General features: G+C 40.9%; 2 protein-coding genes across 2 annotated transcripts in view; both read left to right on the top strand.

Annotated features, from left to right (window-relative positions):
• The first annotated feature begins 940 nt into the window (after positions 1 to 940).
• Positions 941 to 11,609, top strand: LOC126016170 (basic proline-rich protein-like). The gene is made up of 2 exons (XM_049778763.1): positions 941 to 981; positions 10,733 to 11,609. The coding sequence occupies exons 1-2, from the start codon at positions 941 to 943 to the stop codon at positions 11,607 to 11,609; spliced, it is 918 nt and encodes a 305-aa protein (XP_049634720.1).
• Positions 11,610 to 12,406: 797 nt separating this feature from the next.
• The window catches only part of WNT2 (Wnt family member 2), a 49,889-nt gene continuing 42,982 nt past the window's right edge, over positions 12,407 to 19,313 (top strand). The window contains exons 1-2 of the mRNA XM_049771036.1: positions 12,407 to 12,627; positions 14,759 to 14,985. Coding sequence (XP_049626993.1) covers positions 12,542 to 12,627; positions 14,759 to 14,985 — 313 coding nt within the window. The 5' untranslated portion in view covers positions 12,407 to 12,541. The remainder of the gene's footprint in view (positions 12,628 to 14,758; positions 14,986 to 19,313) is intronic.

The following is a 19,313-nucleotide window of genomic DNA, read 5'->3' as shown; positions in this document are numbered from 1 at the left end:
TAGAAGGTTTTGGAGGATAGAGGCAGCAGGAGGAGAGTTGACTAAAAGAAGCTAAGATGCTGGGCAAGCTGATGAGGAGAGCATGCTTAAATAGGTTCAAAATTTAGGCCATACATGTTGGCCAGGGCAGAATAAAGATGATATCTCCTGAAGAAGCCTGCCTGTGAGTTTTCTCCCAGCCGCTATCCTGAACTTGCAGATCCACTGGCTGGAAGGGGTTAGAAACACGTGGTTCTGGGCTGGAGGAGAAAGGCCTTGCATCCCTCCATCACTATCCACCACCACCCAAGCCCATCCAAAGGGCTTATATTCTACAGGAATAAGAACTCATAAACTTTATGGTGTGGAGGCACCTCCCACCTTGAACATTAGTCATGGGGACTTGACTTAGGCCTCAATCAATCAGACATTGACCATCCACCCCAAACTCCTAATCCCAACATTAGAACTTACAGTTTCCTGCACCAGCGCCATGAATCAAACTCCCTCTGGGGGAAGCCCTAATATCACTTTTGGCACCCTGATGACACCCTGATCACGAGGAAACAACAACTCGATCTAAGAGCAGGTTGTCCTACCTCACCACCTAACAGTAAGATGAAATCAGAAGACACTCATTACAAGATCTGTGCAAAAAATCAAGATCTCCAATTACCAAAGACGACTGCAACAATCACAACTGAGCAGAACTTTTTCTGGGACCATAAAGAAAAACTTTACCGTAGGCTTCATAATACAGTTGTTTCTGGCATTCAGTGTTCTAACACCAGTCTCACCCCTAGTGTAACATTTCCTCCACAGGTTTCCCCCCCCCCCCCAATTCTGCCTCCTTGCCATGCTCTACATAATTTAATTTATATTGTTATTACAAATACATGTTAATGGAATTATCTAAAAAAGTTTAGTAAAAGAAAATTTGTGAAAATTACTATATCTCACAATGGGGTCTCCAAGTCATTTTCTGAAAGTGTTTATTGCTAGGTAAACATTCTTATGTTCACAATTTTGTTCGTCAAGCTTGAGCAGCTTCTATGCTACTTTTGCATTTCATTCTGTTTGCTCCTACTGGGTGTTCATATTGAGGAATTTGGTGGTGGTATGCTCCAGAAACTCCAGGATCTGTGGAATTGGGCTTATGAGTTTACATGGTGACTACTGTGGGATGTGGGTGTGGCTGCTTAGGCTTCCAGAAGTACAGGAGACTGCCCCTACCCAATTTCAAGAAGTCTCCAGAATTTTCAGCCTGATCCCAGTGTACCTGGTATTTTGTCAATTAGGCGTCTCTAAAGAGATTAGTCCTGAGGCAATGAAGTTGGGTCATTGGTGTGACAGCAACAGTGAGGCATAAGTATGAGTTCTGGGGCTTCCTCAGGGTGGAAACTTGGGCTGGCCTCCCACCCTCTCAAGGATGCTCCCAGAGTTTTCAGCTGCACTTATTGAAGCCTCAGAAGCCACACCCATATTCCACAGTAGCCACCATGTAAACTCATAAGCCTAGATCTACAGATTCTGGAAAAGAAGCAAGCCAGTGTACCCATGAATTTTATCAGCTAGACTTGCTTCTCTTCTGAGAATAGTGTGAGTCAGTGGGGCTTTCCCAATGAGTTTACTACATGATGGTGGCTGTTAGATGTCTCAACTCTTTTACGCATTTTTGTCTTTAATACATTTTTTAGTTTGAAAACTTGTAATGATTATCCTTCCAATTTCTGTTTCTTTGCTTTTTTTTCTGTAGTTCATATGTATCATAAGTATATATATTCTCTGACCCATATATATATGGTATATATAAGTGTATATATGCATATATATGGGTCAGAGAAATAGGGCCCAGATCATAAAAAATAGTATTCACCTCTAGAAGCATTTTAATAATAAATTTTGTGACCATTTTAGCATCTGTCATCTTAGAATTAGATGATCTTTTCTTCTTTGAGTTGTAGTTTTTCAAGTTTGTGAAGTTTTAAAGTTTGTGACCATTTCAGCATCTGTCATCTTAGAATTAGATGATCTTTTCTTCTTCGAGTGTAGTTTTTCTAGTTTGTGTAGTTTTAAAGTTTGTGACCATTTCAGCATCTATCATCTTAGAATTAGATGATCTTTTTTTCTTTGAGTTGTAGTTTTTCTAGTTCTCTATATAGTAAGAATTTTTATTGTTTATGCATTTTTGAATATGTTTAAATCTTATGAAGATATTAAATTCTTTTTTTGTTGTTGTTGCTGTTGTTTTGTTTGTTTGTTTTGGGGTCACACTTGGCAATGCTCAGGAGTTACTCCTGGCCCTATGCTCAGAAATCACTCCTGGCAGGCTCAGGGGACCATATGGGATGCCAGGATTTGAACAACCATCCTTCTGCATGCAAGGCAAATGCCCTACCTCCATGCTATCTCTCCGCCCCGATTGTTAAATTTTTTATGTTAGTGTATCTTCTACTTGTTGAGTTCACACCAAATTCAGACCAACTCTCTGTGGGCTCATATTTTAGGTTACCCCAGTTTTCAAATGTTTGTATGCTTGTCTCACACATAAAATAAAATAGTTTGACTGGTACCAGGGAGATAGCCTATCACATAGTTCTGCTTTCAAAATTCTTTGATATTTTTTGAGAGTCATTTCTATATGTGCATAGCTTGGAGACCAAGCAGGAAGGGTTGCCATACAGTTTTATAGATCACCTTCCTAAGTCTTTTATTATCCATAATTTCCCAGACACTTTCTAGTTCTCAACAACTCTCCTTTTTTAGTATTCTTGCCAAAAATTATGACTCTAAGTTACTTCACCTATTATCCACCCATGTCTGAATCCATAGAACAAAACAACAAAGAGAAAAACCTATAGAATTAATCCAGTCTTTTTGCAACTACAGTATCTGTTTGGAGAGAAAATTTCTCACCTCTGTGTGTAAGGCACATGTGACTTGCACTGTTATTGCTGTCATTACTGTCAACATGACCATAGCACTTTTTTCAGGGAACTGAAATGTGAAAGAAATTGAGTGAGGGAGAAAGAGAGATGTTTCCCCAAAGTTTCTGATATATTCACTACAGGCTCCTTGTATCATTGTGAGAGGGCTTTACCTATAAGTATCTCTGTTCATCCAAGGTGTCCCATTCAAGATTTTGTTCTCTTGTGTCCAGGATGGAGATTACCAAAGGAGTCATAAAAAAGAAATTCATTATAATTTAGTGGTTCTTAAAATTTTGACTTTCAGGGGCACATAGATAGCATAAAGGACAAGGCACTTGCATTTACACAAAGCTGATCCAAGTTCAATTCCAGGTACCACTTATAATTGATCCCCTGATTCCCACCAGAGTGGTCACTGAGCACAGTCAGGAGTAAACACCCTGCCAGGTGTTGCTCAAAAATAAAGTGAATAAATGAAATGTTGTTCTCCCCCCATTCACCAGCTATAGTTATTTTTTTGTGCTTTACATAATTTGTTCCTGTATTCTGTATTCTCTTCATATTTGGTGAAAAAGAAAAGCATACATCCTCCATCTTACCTGGAATTAAAGAACCTTAATTCTTTCTGAGCTTAGTAATATCATGAATTTTACTTCTATATGTTTCAAACCTCATAAGATATTGCAATTTTATTAATTTTAAATATTATATATTCTACAAATTTACCCTTCTCAATGTTCATTCTTTCCTGAAATTCCATATTACTATCTGGAAAAAATTTCTATAATCCTATAAATTCCATTAGACTATATTTTTCCAAGAGGCTAATATTTTTTTCTAGATTAGATATAGATACATAAAAATTTCTTAATATTTTCTTTCTTAGCTTATTTTCACAATATCTTTTGTTTTGGGGTTTTTTGGTTTTGTTTTTGATGAGAGCCTCCCCACCAACACTCATGAGGGTCAGGGGCCATTACCAATAATACTCAGTGCTAGGGATGCAGCAATACTCTGACCTTATATTTTTCAGGGACCTCCAGACCTATACCCAGCAATACTCATGAGCTCATTGGTACCCAGCTCACATGAATACAAGACAGATAGCCCAACCCCTGTAATATTTCCCTGGTTCAGTTTTGAAAAGAGATATCTTACAGTGATCATAGAATTTTACTTTGGCAGACACATCTACCCTTTTTAAAGAGTTCCTTCTATCATATTCTAATTTCAATAATTCCACTTGAAAAGACAATTACAGCTTTTAGTTTATCCCATAAAATGATTATGTATGTTTTCATGCCACTTTAATATTGCCTCCTGGTCTTTGTCAGTGATTTAAGTGAATAATTCTAAGGGTGGTTTTCTTTTTATTTATCTCACTTCATATCTGAAGATATATTGAATATGTAGCATTATATAAAGATTTAGTTGAAATCTTTCTTTGTCTCATTCTCTTTTTTAATTTAAGTCTTAAGTACAATTTGATTAGAAGATTTTACTCTGTATTTATGTTGTTTTCTGTGGCATACTCTTTTCATTTTTTCTGTATTAATCTAAATACTTCATGTTGACCTCTTTTCTGGTTTACTATTTTATTATTCTTCATATTTGAAATATTTTAATACATCTTTCTAACTATTAATTTTTTATCAGTTCCCTCTTTACCCTTCAGTTTTAAAAACTTACCTAAGTCTCCTGTATGGGCCCAGTTTCCTGTTGAAATTACCTGGTTTGTTTTAACATTTTTATTTTAGTTGTTTTGATAAACTATAACTATCAACATCTCATAAGTCTGTTTCTGTGATCTATTTGCTTGCTAGGTGTTATTTTGGTATTTTTATTATAAGAATTCATGCTATATGAAAACATGTAAGGACAGTAATAATGTATTTGTGATTTACAAATACAAACTTGTATTTGTGATTGTGTGCAATACTGTATTTGTGAAATATAGTAATACTGTATTTCTCCAAAGAGGGCTGAATTTTTTTGTTTTTCTAATTGATATTATAGCATAGTCATTTACCAATTTTTTAATAATGTCAGTTATTTTAGGAAATAAATGTTCAAACACCAAATCAACCACACCAGTGTGACCTTCCATTTACCAGTGTCCCTAATCTCCCACCTACCATCATTACCTACCTCCTTGCAGGCACAAATTTACTTTACACTACTTGTTAAAACACAAAGCACAACACAAAAAATGAAATTATCAAAACTTAGATCAGCACAGGTCAATTTGAAATGATTGTTATATCACTTGATAAGGTTACTAATTTCAGTAGTTAAGGTTAGTGCTAGTTGAAAGTTCTGCATTACTGTTTAGGTTCACTGAAGTTGGTATATTACTCTGTAACTTTCTCATCAAACTTTCTTTTTTAAATTTTATCTTATTGAAACAAATGTGATCTACAGAATCCATCATAGATGTCAAATTTCAGATGTATAATGAGTCAGAACCCTTGCCACCACTAGTGTCAACCTCCCTTCACCAGTGGACCCAGAGTGCATACTATACCACCACTCTGTCCCCTGGTTTGCCAGTATAACAGGCCCCTTTAAGTTTAGATTGTTAAAGTTTAGGTCCCTTGATTTTATTATAGTTGACTTTGTCTTGGATATTTAGTTATATCTTTATTTATTTCCTTGCCAATGTATCCGAGACTTCTTGGCCCCTGGCCTCCAACTTTTTTTTTATTCCTTTTTACTTAGTTTTACAGAAAAATGTGGTAAAATTAAGTAATCCGTGTCCCAATGCTCTATGAAAAAGGCAGGAGCCCAATTTAAAAGATAAGAGAAAAAAAATACAATAAAAAGGTGTGTGTGTGTGTGTGTGTGTGTGGCAGATTTTTTGTTTATTTGTTTTGTTTTGTTTTTGCATGGGCACCACAACATAGGGGGAAAATAGAAAGGAAAAACCTTTGGCCTAAAAACAGGGAAAACTTAGCCATGAAGCATTTGTGAAGCTCTAGACATACTAAGTTGTCCAACTCCAAAGTCTTTCTCTGTGGTTCCAGGAAAAGTTCTTTGCAATCACGGTTGTTACAATCAGGTTTCTGTAGTTAGAGATCCTGATTTAGGTGCAGAATATCTTCTAATTTCATCTCACCATAGGTGGCAATGCAGAGAAATCAGCTTTTAGTTGCTGTTACCAAGTAGTCAGAGTGTCATATGAACCCATTCTGAAGAAAATCAATGTCAGGGCAGCATTAGGGCCTTCCCTGGTAGAAGTCTGATTTCTGGTTCTGGTGTAGAAAACCATGATGGTTCCATACATGGGATCCAAGGTTCAGGGCTGAATGGCCAATGGCCAATCTTCTGAAGCCTAAGCCAAGTCACTATCTCATCAGACTTTCTATGACACTACTGCGATGACACTACTGCAAGATACTGAGGTGTCACTTGGCCTCAAGGTTCAAGATTTAGAAATCTTAAACAAATTAGGTGGACATTTAGATTAAGGTTAAGTTGTAGATCTGGGACATTTCTATTGAAGGGTGAAAGGATGGCATTGGGCTGCTGTAGTTCATACAGAATAGGAAACCTGACCCCCCCCCCCCATCTTCTATAATGCCACAGAGGTATCAGTGAGGACCAGACTACCTGGGATGCATCAGCAACCATTATTTTCTTTTGGAGTTTGGTGGAGAGCAGGAATGTTTTTCTGCCAGGAAGATGATGGCAGTGGGCAGAGGTTGCTAGGTTTTCCTGTAGTAGAGGGGGCTTGGCCCAACCCCATTTCATTTGGAAAGACCCAGAGTTTTCAGCCCTGCAGCCTGATCTCACCTGAGAGGTTTTAGCTGCTCATATTATTTCATTTCGTCAGAGGATATAGGGAATGGTGCTGGGCTGCTACAGTTCATGTAGAAAGAGGTATCTATCCCACCCTTTTTTGAGAATGTCACAGAGGAATCATGACCAGACTACTTGGAAAGTCTCAACGACCATTAGTTTCTGTTTTCAGAGTTGAGTTTCCTTTTGGCTTTCCAAAAGAGTACTCATGGCTTATTTTAATCCTGTCAAGAACTGGTTTTAGACCTTATTATTTTTCTATTTCAGTTTACTCTTACTTATGTATTTCTTATTTCCAAATTATGGAAAAGACAAAACAGAAAATGCTACTCTTTCTAATTTAATTAAATTTAAATTTAATGCCACAATGATAGAATTCTGTGTGAATGTTTTCTGCTCTTAGTATTTAAAAATGTTGTTCTTTTTTTTTTTAACCTCAATTATTCTTAAGACAAATTTTGTTGTGGGGCTGGAGTGATAGCACAGCAGGTAGGTCATTTGTCTTGCAAGAATTGACCCAAATTCGATCCCTGGCATTCCATATGGTCCCCTGAGCCTGCCAGGAATTATTTCAGAGTGCAGAGCCAGGACTAAGACCTGAGCACTGCTGGAAGTGGCCCCCAAACAAAAACAAATTAAAAGAAAAACCAAACCCCCAAATAAAATGTTGCAATTCATATTCCTGTTCACCTGTATGTATTTATTGTATTTTGTCTTATTGATTCTCTACAGCATTTCCTCTTTATCTTTAAACTATTTGAACATGATGTATGTAGGAGTGATATCCTCAGATACATGAGATTGTATTTCTTTCATTTTCAATAATCTTTTTCTTTGTTCTTCAGATTAGATAAGTTCTGTCTTTAAGTTAGATATTCATTTTTCTTACCATTCTATTCCATCTTATGCCCAATAAGTAAAAACTTCAGTTCCAACATTGTGCCATTGTTTTGGATTTTTATTTGTTATCTTTAAATACTCGAACATAATGAAAATATATGATTTCATATTTTATTTAATATCTTATGTTTCTCATTTCGTCATCTTGCTGATCTCAGACAATTGCTCTGACTGCTTTTGTCTTGAGTGAGGGTCACAATTTCTAGTGTTTCACTTGTTTATTATTTTTATGCTTGATGTTGTTAATAATATGTTGTCTTCCTTTAATTGGTGTTGGTTTGTTCTTGTAAATCCCTCTTGACATGTCTGAATCCTACTTCTTTTTATTCTTTGATAGACCATGTAATAGGATAAAACTAATTTGTGAATATTACACTTACTCTAACGGGATAGCCTTTAATGAATCACAACTGAATTTTTTAAGTGCTTTGAATGAGGTATCTACACACACACACTCACACACACACACACACACACACACACTCACATACACACAGAACTGGAACACCATTATCAGCACTGCATGATATGCAGCAGGCAGTCTCTGCCCAGCATTGTACATATGTCATGTCTATATTATCAGATCCGCTCTCTCCCATGAACCTATGATGAACTATTGATGGGCCATTGATGAACCATTATAGGCTTGTGGACCCTGTATTTTGCAGCTGAATATTTTCAGATATATTACTTTGCAAAAATATTTTCAGATATATTACTTTTGCAATATATTACCTTTTACAACAACTCAAAATTCCGATCTCTCTCTTTTCCAAGTCAGATTACTTCTTTGCTTGGGTTCCATTTTTCTGCATCCCAAAAAACTACCTACCCTTCAGCCGAAAAACAACAACTGAGAACTTATGGAATAGTTTCCCTTCTCTCAAGAATCACAGCTGCATACTGCCTATTAACTAATTTCTGAATTTTGTAGTCTTAAAGGCTCTCTAATATATAATATTAATCATCATAAATGATTATGTATGATATAGTCATACATAATTATGTATAACTATATATATTTTATATATTTCTCATTCTACATATTCTCATTTCTCATTCTATATATAATTATATGATATATAATTATAATATATAATTATACAGTGATTATACATGATATAGTGATTATGATATATAATATAAAACATATAATCAGTCTTCACATTGATAATTATATTAACTCTATATTAGTATAGTGACTATCATATATTGATAATCATGTATAATATACAATGGTGGTCTCTTATCAGATAATTCCAACCTCACACCCACACCATCGAGACTACCACCTTCCCCCAGGGACCTCAGTGCCCTTTTCTTTCAATACCTCAACCCCATCAACATCTCAATTGGTGAATCAATCAGTTCTCCCTCTCTTTGTGTTGTCTTTGGCTTCTTGCTGATACCTTGCTTTTCATCGCGTTTGAGAGAGATCATTCTGTATGGATAGATTTAGTTTTGATGTTGTGTATTATAAACTTTATTATACATATCTGTTCTTACCACAGTTATTCTATTATTATGTATATATAAACTATTAAATATTGAAGGTTAAAAAGATCAAACATTCCTCCCTTTTCTATCCTTATCCTATCCTGTTAATATGTTGTCTTAAGGTCACCAAATCTAACAGAGTTACTTGATTTTTTTTTTTTTTTTTGGTTTTTGGGTCACACCTGGCAGTGCTCAGGGGTTATTCCTGGCTCCAGGCTCAGAAATTGCTCCTGGCAGGCACAGGGGACCATATGGGGCGCCGGGATTCGAACCGATGACCTCCTGCATGAAAGGCAAACGCCTTACCTCCATGCTATCTCTCCGGCCCCGAGTTACTTGATTTTTGAATCATTGGTTAGTGAGTAGCTAAATTGGCCCTAGGAATAAGCCAGTTCACATTGAAAGACAAATGACTATTTGATTGAAGAAGTAACTCCATTTCTAAAGGGTGGAGATGGTTTGGTAGTAAATTAGTTCTCTTTCTGCTCTGGGAGATTAGACAAACAATGGATGTAACTAAAAAAATAGACTGACTCATTTGGCTACAATACTGTACTGAAGTTACAGGCAAACTCACATTAATCTTTAGAAAAAGATTTGGGTTCTGCATACTGTAAGTGAGTTTTACAGTTAATTCAGTGAAGTATTTAAAACTCTATATTAAACTCAAGGATCTGAAGGCCACTTTGAACCCAGTCTTTCCTTACCTCATCATCTGCTCTAGCAAGGCTGATGTCATATGCAACTTACTTCATTATTTATTAACTCTTCTTGGGATGGTAGTTTTCATTGCAAGAGAAGAGAGTTTGCAGTTAACCGTCTTTTCCTCCTAATTTTCTTAAGCATTCCTACGTTTCCTCTAGTAGTCTGATCTATCTGTCTTCAAAATAGGGTCCTGGAAAAGCATAGGTACTCTTGAGGAGGAAGGAAATTGAGACTCTCCAGGAAGAACAGAAGTTGTACAGGACCAAGTGAATAGGACTGAAGAATGTGAGGGACCCTGAATCACAGACCTGCCTGAAAGAGAAGTTTGCCTCCCCACAGGTCAGGAAGGGGTGTTTGGGTGTTTGGGTGGGCCTTTATTAGCATTTGGATGCAGCTTCCAAGAAACTTCTTTAAGCCTTTTGCTTTTCCCCAGGTCTGTTTTCTTTGCTGTCTTTCCTGGGGCACATCCCTGCTCCCTGAATGAGGTCCTTGGAAAGGACTGAATTCCTTAAGGGGTTGATCCTTTCTTTTCCCAGGAGGGGTGGGGGTTTGGATTTAGCTGGACCCCTGACCTCCCTACCAACAGATAGATCTTCTGGCATCCCCTCCATTCCTCTGGGTGGAGAGGAATGGCCTTTAAACCAGGGATCGCAGTGTATTTCTAATTCCCTGGAGTACTGAGTTGGGTGGAGCTCAGAATGGAGGGAATTTTTAGATAGTTTTCAGGTCCCTTCATCTACAGAGAATCACCCACCTTTCTCAACAAACACATAAACGCCCCAATTTGTTTTCAACAGAGTGACGTTTTAATAATATAGATTTCTCGAAGGCCACCCCATCTTTCCTCCATGACCCACGCGCCTGCGTTTTGCTGTGGATTGCGGGTGAGCGAGCGTGTCGTAGCGCCTTCTCCTTCTGGCAAGCAAAGAGGGCCAGGAGCAGACTTCTAGCAGAAAAAGCTATTTGCAGCTCCGGGGTGCCTGTCACGACTCCGCGTGCCCACCCCCACCCGCTGGCCCATCTTGCGCAGAGACGCCCCCTTCCCCAAGGCGCTCCCAGCTCCTCCCTGGCCGGCCGGTACAGCCCGACCAGAACTTCCCCCTGGGTCGTGGCCCAGCGATACGGAGCGGCCCTGGCGCCGTGCCCTGCTCTTCCCGAGTCGTGGGTGGCGCGGTGCTCGTTTCCCTCCCCTCCCTTTCCGGACCCGAGCGGGGAATGTCTCTGGGTCAGCCTGGGAGGGGCCCGGACCTGCCTGCCGGGGACCGGTGGGGGGGGGTGCGGAGAGGCGATGACAGCATCGTTCAGGGTTCGGCCTTGCTCAGCCGCCCACCCCCACCCCACTTGCAGCCTCTCGGTGGACTCCCACGGCCAGGCAAGGGCGAGCGCTCCCGCCGTCCCAGGCCCTGGAGGAGTGGGTGCGGTTGGGATGAGCCGGGAGGGGGGTGCACGGGCCGCCCTCTGCGCCCCGCAAAACGCACGCCGCGCCCACTTGCCGCATTTCCCCAGGCACGTTCCCCGGGCGGGTGGCAGGTCCCTCCACCCCACGGGGGGGAAGCCATGGAACAGTTCAGGGCCATAGCGAGTTCCTGCTCTTCCTTTCCGGTGATAAAACGCGGGGCTGCAGGCCAGTGGCTGCTCGAGATGCTCCACCCGCGGGCCCGAACCTCGCGCTCGCTCGGACTCCCTCCGGGCAGCGCGGGGTGCTCGGAAACTCGGGGATCGAGGGTCCTGCAAGGTCCCCTGACCCCTATCCCGCCCGGGGCGCCCCACGGAAAGCGCTCCCCGCCTCCACTCCCCTAGGGAATCTCCTAGGAATGGAGGCTCCAGGTCCCCCCATTTCCCCCGTTTTCCCCCAAGCTCCCCCCAGCCTCCTTGGGGTCTCGGCCGCCAGTCCCAGCTCCGCAAGCGCTTCCCTTCCCTGGCGCGTTCAGGGGTGCGCTACGGGGCGACCCCTGGCAGGATTTTCTGCCGTCGCTCACGGTCCCCCAAACGCCTCCCGTGGCTTCCCGGCTTCGTGCCATCCCCTCCCATGCACACACACACTCCGAAACATTGCCCGACCGGGTTTTAGGGGGACGCATGCTTTGCAGGCGTGGGGGAAGCTTCGCCTTTGCAGAATGCGTCCAGCTGCTGCCGCTGCCGAAACCGGGCCCCCTCACCCCGCCCCGGGTGATGCTTCCAGCTCTGGTGCATCCCTGAAAGGTACGCACCTCCCCCAAGCGCCCCCTCCGTGGCACCCCGCCCCCCCCGACAGTTCCTGCCATCAGAGCATCCACCCTCTGATTTTCAAAAAAAAAAAAAAAAAAAAGGCATAAAAAAAAGCCCACAGCCCTCCCACCCACCGCCACCCCCCCACCACCACCACCACCCCGCCGCCGCCCGGCCCAGGCCCCCTCTCCTGGCGGCGCCCGCGCGGGGAGCGCACGCAGCGGCCAGGGGCGCGCGGGAGGAGCGCGGAGCTGCCCGCAAGGGCGCGCGCGTACGCGAAGGGGGGCCCTGGCAGTGGGCGAGGCGCTGCCCCGGATCCCCCCGCGCCGCTGCTCCGTGCAAACTTTTATCAGCGCGTCTTTCTACTCTCCGGAGACCAGATCTGGGGGTGTAGGGTGGGGGGACGGGGGCGCGGCGCCGGCAGCCAGCCGTGACGAGGTGCTCCCGGCGCTGTGCGCTTCTGCTCGGGCACGCATGGCGCCCGCACCGGCAGTGTGACCTGATGCGGACGCGAGGGGGTTACTATGAACGCCCCCGTCGCTGGGATCTGGCTCTGGCTCCCTCTGTTCTGGACCTGGCTCAGCCCGGAGGAGGTCAGCTCTTCATGGTGGTAAGTCCTCGCACTCATGCAAGCGGCTGAGGGAAGCGCTAGGTGGGGGGTGGGGGGACCCGGGCGAGGACCGCACTGGCCACCCAGACCCCCTCTGCTTGGTAGCCGCTTCTTCGAGGTCTCCCTTTGCGGCTAGCTTATCGCGCCATCCAAAACACCCCCGTTTCCCCAGTCCCCATTGCAGGTTGGACAACTCAGGGTGGATATAAGGCCACATTGCCCCCTCCCCCAAATGGGAGTGGGGGGTTATTTGGATCCAGCTCGAGCGACTGCAAAATCAGCCAATTTTCTTATCCCTGTGACCCACCCTTTTAGAGGTGCACTGGCCGGCCGGGTTTGTAGCATGAATGTGTGTGTGTGTGTGTGTGTGTGTGTGTGTGTGTGTCTGTCTGTCTGTCTGTCTGTCTGTCTGTCGTCTGTCTGTCTGTCCTGTGTGTGTTTTAAACGACAGTTCTTACCACCACCCACTACTTCCACCCCAAACTGCTTTAAGATAAGCCTAAGGGGACTAATTCAGGCAGTCCTGCCTTGTAGCCCCCCGAAGCATGCCATTTTCTTATTTCCCGTCCTTCCGCATTCCTAATTCTTCACCTAAGTGGAGTTGAAGAGAATTAGCTGCCTCCAGGTAAAGACCACCGCCTTGATGCAAAATTTGCGGGCTCTAAGAGGTTACCCAGTTCAAAACGCAAGTCACACGCAAAACTTTTTGCTGTCCTTTGTATGTTGGTGTGGCTATTCATTTCTTCGATGTGCAGAATGCCAGTTGAAAAGAAACAGGTTTTTGCCTCATTATATATCCCAAAGAGATTCTCTCCCCACTCAGGGGTCCTTTTTCCATTCTTCACCTTCTGATGTGGAAGAGAAGCATTTTAAAGATGAACTGTAGTTTCCCTTTGGCAGCATGATTCTGCGTGTCCACGTTTCCAATGAGATACTCAAGTATTGATTTAGAAAGACCAGTGACTATGTTGGGTAGGTGTGTGTGAGTGTTTGTGTTGTGTTGTGTTCATGTGTGTGTTTGTGAATGTTCTCCTTCCAAACCTGGTGAAAGTAAGGAGTAAAATCAAATCAAAGACTTGAGCAGGGAACTTAAGGAAGACACTGCTGCTCTTCGATAGGGCAACTGATGAGAAGGAATTTGGTGTTTTCCACAAAGCCACTTACCCTTAACAGCTGACACAGAATCAAAGTTTGATTTATCCAAGTGACTGTTTTTCAATAAAATGACTATATCTGTTTTCAGAGGTGTATAAATATTATTTATTGCTCCGACTTTTTGTCACATTGTCTCTCAGCTGTCACTTAAGTATATATTTTGAAAATCACAGCTGTAACGATTTTATGATCATATAAAATAATGAAAAATACAAGAAAAAGACATTCTCCTTGTTTGATTGCTTCAAAAGACACCTATGGCAGCTTGGGTTATATAAAAGGTACCTTTCTAAACAGTTCACAACTAATAGAGAACATCTGGGTAGAGATGATGATGTAATTTTTTTTTGTTAAAGTTGCTTTTCAAAAGTACTTTATGGAGCTCTAACACTGTTTGATTCTTCCAAACATTTAGTGTCCTTAATAACAATAGAGTTTTTCTCAAAGATTTTTCTATAAAAGCCAAAGAAGAGCTGGAGAATGGATGGATTTAAAGGATTTTTTAGTAGGAGAATGGCATGTCTGTGAGGAGAATATAACATCAGCTACCAGCAGGTGCTGATTGGACAGATATGGACAGTGTCTTAAGCACCTCAGTGTTAGGGCAAATGAAAGGAAGTTCTAAAGGTCAGCTTGTCCCAAGCTTTCTTCCCCCCCTACACACACACACACACACACACACACACACACACACACACACACCATTCAGCTCCTGATTACCAGTGACATTGCCTTTACCAACCCTGCTCACCCTTTCAAAAGCATCATCTGGTGGCTTCATGTCCGTGGGGTGACTTCTCCAAGACATCGTTTTTGCCTTGCCACCTTACAAAACTAAAATGCCCTCTGCTTTCCCTTTGTCTCCTAAAGGAAAAGGAAATTTGCATTTATAGAGTGCTTTGAACTCCAACTCCTTGGAGAAGGGGCCAGGCCACCCTGTTTCTGGTGCTCTCACCTCTATGTCTGTCCTTCACAGGTATATGAGAGCTACAGGTGGCTCTTCCAGGGTGATGTGTGACAATGTGCCAGGCCTGGTGAGCCGACAGAGGCAGCTGTGCCACCGACACCCAGATGTGATGCGTGCCATTGGCCTGGGCGTGGCTGAGTGGACAGCTGAGTGCCAGCACCAGTTCCGCCAGCACCGCTGGAACTGCAATACCCTGGACCGGGATCACAGCCTCTTTGGCAGGGTCCTGCTCCGAAGTAAGTCATCTGCTTCCCTCCCATAACTTCATTCACTGGTTCCTCAGAGCCTCTGTTCAGCTTTTCCTGCATTGCAATCAGTGGGAAGCTTGATCTGTTGGATCCCTTTGATCCTTTGTTTTAGGTAGAAGCAATGGAGACATTAAGGAACTGGCTGAAAGTTTTTCAGAAGCCAGTCACAGATGAGGATATAGTGCCCAGGCTAATGATTTTTTCATTCTGTTCTTTCCCCTGCATTCAATGGGATGGTGGCAGTCAAGATCCTCTCTGTCTTTCCCTCAGGTACAGATTTGAACTCTAGGAGGAAAAACAAAAGCCACCCATGGGTCCTTTTCACTTGTTTCGGTTTTATATTTTTCTTTCTGGGACTTGAACTTTCCAGAATGGTTTGAGCAAAAGATCAGGATAGAACACCCACATTTCTGTGTGTCTAGTTTCTGTTTATGTTTGTCTATTTTTCTTTTTTAGTGTAGTAAAATAGTTCTGAGGGAGGATACTTATTCTAAGGAGAATTATCTAAGGTATCTAAGATATTTAAAAATATCTAAGGATTATCTAAAGAGCAAAAGAAAGCACTCCATAAAATAGAGAAATTTACATTTCCCCAAGTTGTGATGTGGTGAAACTGTCATGTGGTGACCCCAGATAAAGTAAAGGGGAAAATCCAAGTTAGAGGATGTCTCACTCATGGGGACCCTCTGAGAGAAGAGAAATCACACACCCCCAGCTGGTGACTCCAGAACAATGTGTGTAAAGACACCCAAATATTTATTGGTTATTGGTAATCATAGGTGAGATTTAGGGTTGTGGAGAGTCACACTATTCTCAGGGTATACTTCTGACTTTGAGCTCAGGGATTGTTCCTGGCAGGACTTGGTGCCAGAATGAAATTTGAATTGACTGCATACAGGGGAACTTCCTTGACTCCTGAACTATCTCTTCAACACTAGCTCGTCATTATTATTAAACCTCATTTAAGAATTAAGAAACTGACACAGTTCTTTGATCAGCATCTTTGCCCTCCCTTTCAACTCCTAAACCTTAGAGCACTTTCTAAAATCCATATTTAAGATAGGGCCTAGACTAGCTCCCCAATGCTTTACTTAGGACCTTGTGTTTCGTAGTCACATTTTATTCATTAAGTGTATTGAACAAATACATAGATAAACTTCACATCAGTGGTCCTGTTCCCCAGTACATTCTGGGTAGTATTTTTATAAAGGAATCATGAATCTCCTTTTATTCTTATTCAAAAGAGCATTAAACATTATCTAATTACATAACAAGCCTCTTAAATGGTTGAATATGCAAATAGCTCACAGTATAGAAAGAGAATTAAAACTAAAATTATATTTGTAAAGCAGTAATCATTCTTAGCCTGCAATTTTTAGCATAATTAATTAACCTGGCATTACCTCGAATAGGTAATAGGCATGGCCTATTAGCTACTGGGAGATCTGACTGAAAATAGCAATGTATGTGCAAACCCCAGAAACAGGAAACTTTACCCTTGTTTTTGCAACCCCCCACGCTCCCTGTTCCTAAGAAAATCATCCAGGCTGTGCACTTGGTAATGCTTAACAGAGGGTGTTTCTATCATGTAATCATCACAACCCTAGGGTTTTATGAGGCCAAATGCATAACTGAATGTCTCTAAAATCCCCCAAGGGCGTAGTACTCTCACTCTTAGTGTATTCCTAAAGTTAATTTACTGCAATATTCTGCAATTTTATTCTCTAGTTTAAGAACCATATTCTTCTGCATTCCTTTTAGAGTTTCAATATTACGTTGAACATTTTGGAAAGTGTAATAGTAAATTTTCAGCTACACCTAGATTTTCAGACTTCACCAATGAATCAATTAAAGTACTGGGTCTTGTCAAAAAGAGATTGCAAATATCTAAATACAGTAACTTTTTATATACTATGCACAGATTCTAGGTATTGAATTGCCTCCCATTGTCTTTTAAAAGTGCTCACCATAACTAATATAATTATCATTTGTGTCTTATGAAAATCCACTAAGATGTCGTCAAGTTAAAAAAAAAAAAGCTCATGTGATCACGAATCCAATAAAGCAATTTGGACTACTGATGCTAAAGAAGTTTATCTGCCCAAACTGGGTATTCATTCATAAAATGTTTTTTCTTAATCTTGGCCATGTTTATTCATAACTGTACAGTAGACTAGTGAAAAGAGGCTAGAACTAGAAAAGCTGAACCACTTTCCTTTATTATCCTTGGGTAAATAAGAGAGTCTAATAATAGATTAGAAACAGGATTAAATAGGAGAAAAAACTAAGAGAGTCTGGAACTTAGAGTTCTTGAACATGAATGTGAATGCTTAGCCAAGGTGCTCAAACCTTAAAACACTCATACTACACCATTTCTTTTCATTCTTCACAGAAGGCCAGATTTCTTCCTGGACTTTTGTGTAAACTCCTGTGACTATCAGGGATGATTTTTATTGGTTCTAGGAGGGATAATTTTGGCCTAAAATAGCTTATCCTGGAAATAACTGTGAAATTCCAATGAAGTTATTCAAAGACTTTTATAATTAATTGCTTGGAGGGAAATTTACATTTAAAGTTGTGAAAAAAAAAAAACGCTTTCTTGAACATCTAAATTCATCTTGGAGATGAATTGACCTAGTTATTTAAGAGGACAAAACTCTTTATGGTGAAAACAATAAAAACTATTAATAAATTCTATAGAGAAATGGAGGAACATTTTGGAATATATTTGAATATATTTGGAATATATTTTGAGTATATTTGAAATATTTGCCCCTTTAGCTTTATGAACTGTAGGAAGCCAGAATAAGTTTTAGAAACATTCATTATCTACTCATTTAGTAGACTCTACACACTCAGAAATAGGAAAATACAAATTATGTCCAAAATTTTGGAAGAAGCTTAAAAAGACAAAAAGGTTACTAGATTTTATCCTTCTATTCATCAAGAAATAATATTGAACAAGTAGCACACTAGCCTTGAGTAACCCACGACCTCCTAGAAAGCTTTGCTTTGAACTTTACCCACCCAGGCAACCATCCCCTTTCCCAAACAAAAATTTAGTAGACATTACTTAACTTAATTATTCCAAAAATTAGAAACTTTAATAGTCAGACATTAGGAAGTATAATCATTTCTATTGAAATGACAGCTTTGTTTCTTTTGGTGATGACTTTAAAAGAATTAAGTTTTTCTAACAAGAGTCCCAAGATCAAAATTTGTTTTGTGAAAGCGCCAGTTCTTGAAATGTACTACTATTTCACACATAGCATTTTAGTGATTCATCTAAGACATTTAACTGAAAACATCTTAAGACCATATCTGCATGATACCAAAACATCTGGAGGTAAAAGTATCAGTCGATGTGCTAAGTTTTCTATTTAAATAAATATCTATGTACTTCTATGTTTTAATAAGTAACATTTACAAAGGTTATAATTTTGCTTTGTAAGTAACATCTGAAAGATATCAGATTTTAAGCACTACATTTTTTCTTTCAATTAGCAAGTCAACATAATTATTTGTAAGTTATGCGTGGATAGATTTTGTGACTAAACAGTGTCTTTCTCAACTGCTTTCAAAACATTGTCAGGTCACTCATATTCCTGCATTCACATCTTCCAGGGCTCTTCTATAAAAGATCACCTCATAAAATTTATTTTCAGTAAAAATTAACCTCTTACTTACAAACATTGAGCATTTGAGACTTTTCTCCCTATGCAATATCTTTTATTTATTTAATTTTTTCGGGCCACACCCATTTGATGCTCAGGGGTTACTCCTGGCTAAGCACTCAGAAATTGCCCCTGGCTTGGAGGGACAATATGGGACGCCTCCGGGAGATAGAACTGTGGTCCTTTCCTTGGCTAGCGCTTGCAAGGCAGACACCTTACCTCTAGCACCACCTTGCCGGCTATTTGATTTTTTTATTTGGGCCCACGCATAGTAATTTTCAGGGGTTACTCCTGCCTCTGCACCCAGGAATAACTCCTAGCAGGTTCAGGGGACCAAATCGAATGCTGAGACTTCAACCAGGGTTGGCCATGTGCAAGGCAATTGACCTACATGATGTATCTCTCCAGCCCTCTATGTGTAATAATGAACTTCAAATCCATACCCAAGATTGAGCAAATTAATGAGATGACCTTGGGCCAGATATAAATCCCCACACTCTAAACTCTAAAACAGTAATACACTGTTACATACACAGTTACATCTAAAACTCTAAGAACTCTAAAACACTAACACAGACTCTAAACTCTAAAATAAGTATCATAAAATTTTATCTACCCAAAAACTGCTACTAGAGAATATAC

Source organism: Suncus etruscus, chromosome 1, assembly GCF_024139225.1.
Source record: "Suncus etruscus isolate mSunEtr1 chromosome 1, mSunEtr1.pri.cur, whole genome shotgun sequence".
NCBI lineage: Eukaryota > Metazoa > Chordata > Mammalia > Eulipotyphla > Soricidae > Suncus > Suncus etruscus.
Note: the sequence above shows the minus strand (reverse complement) of the source record. Positions and strands in the feature narration are given on the sequence as shown.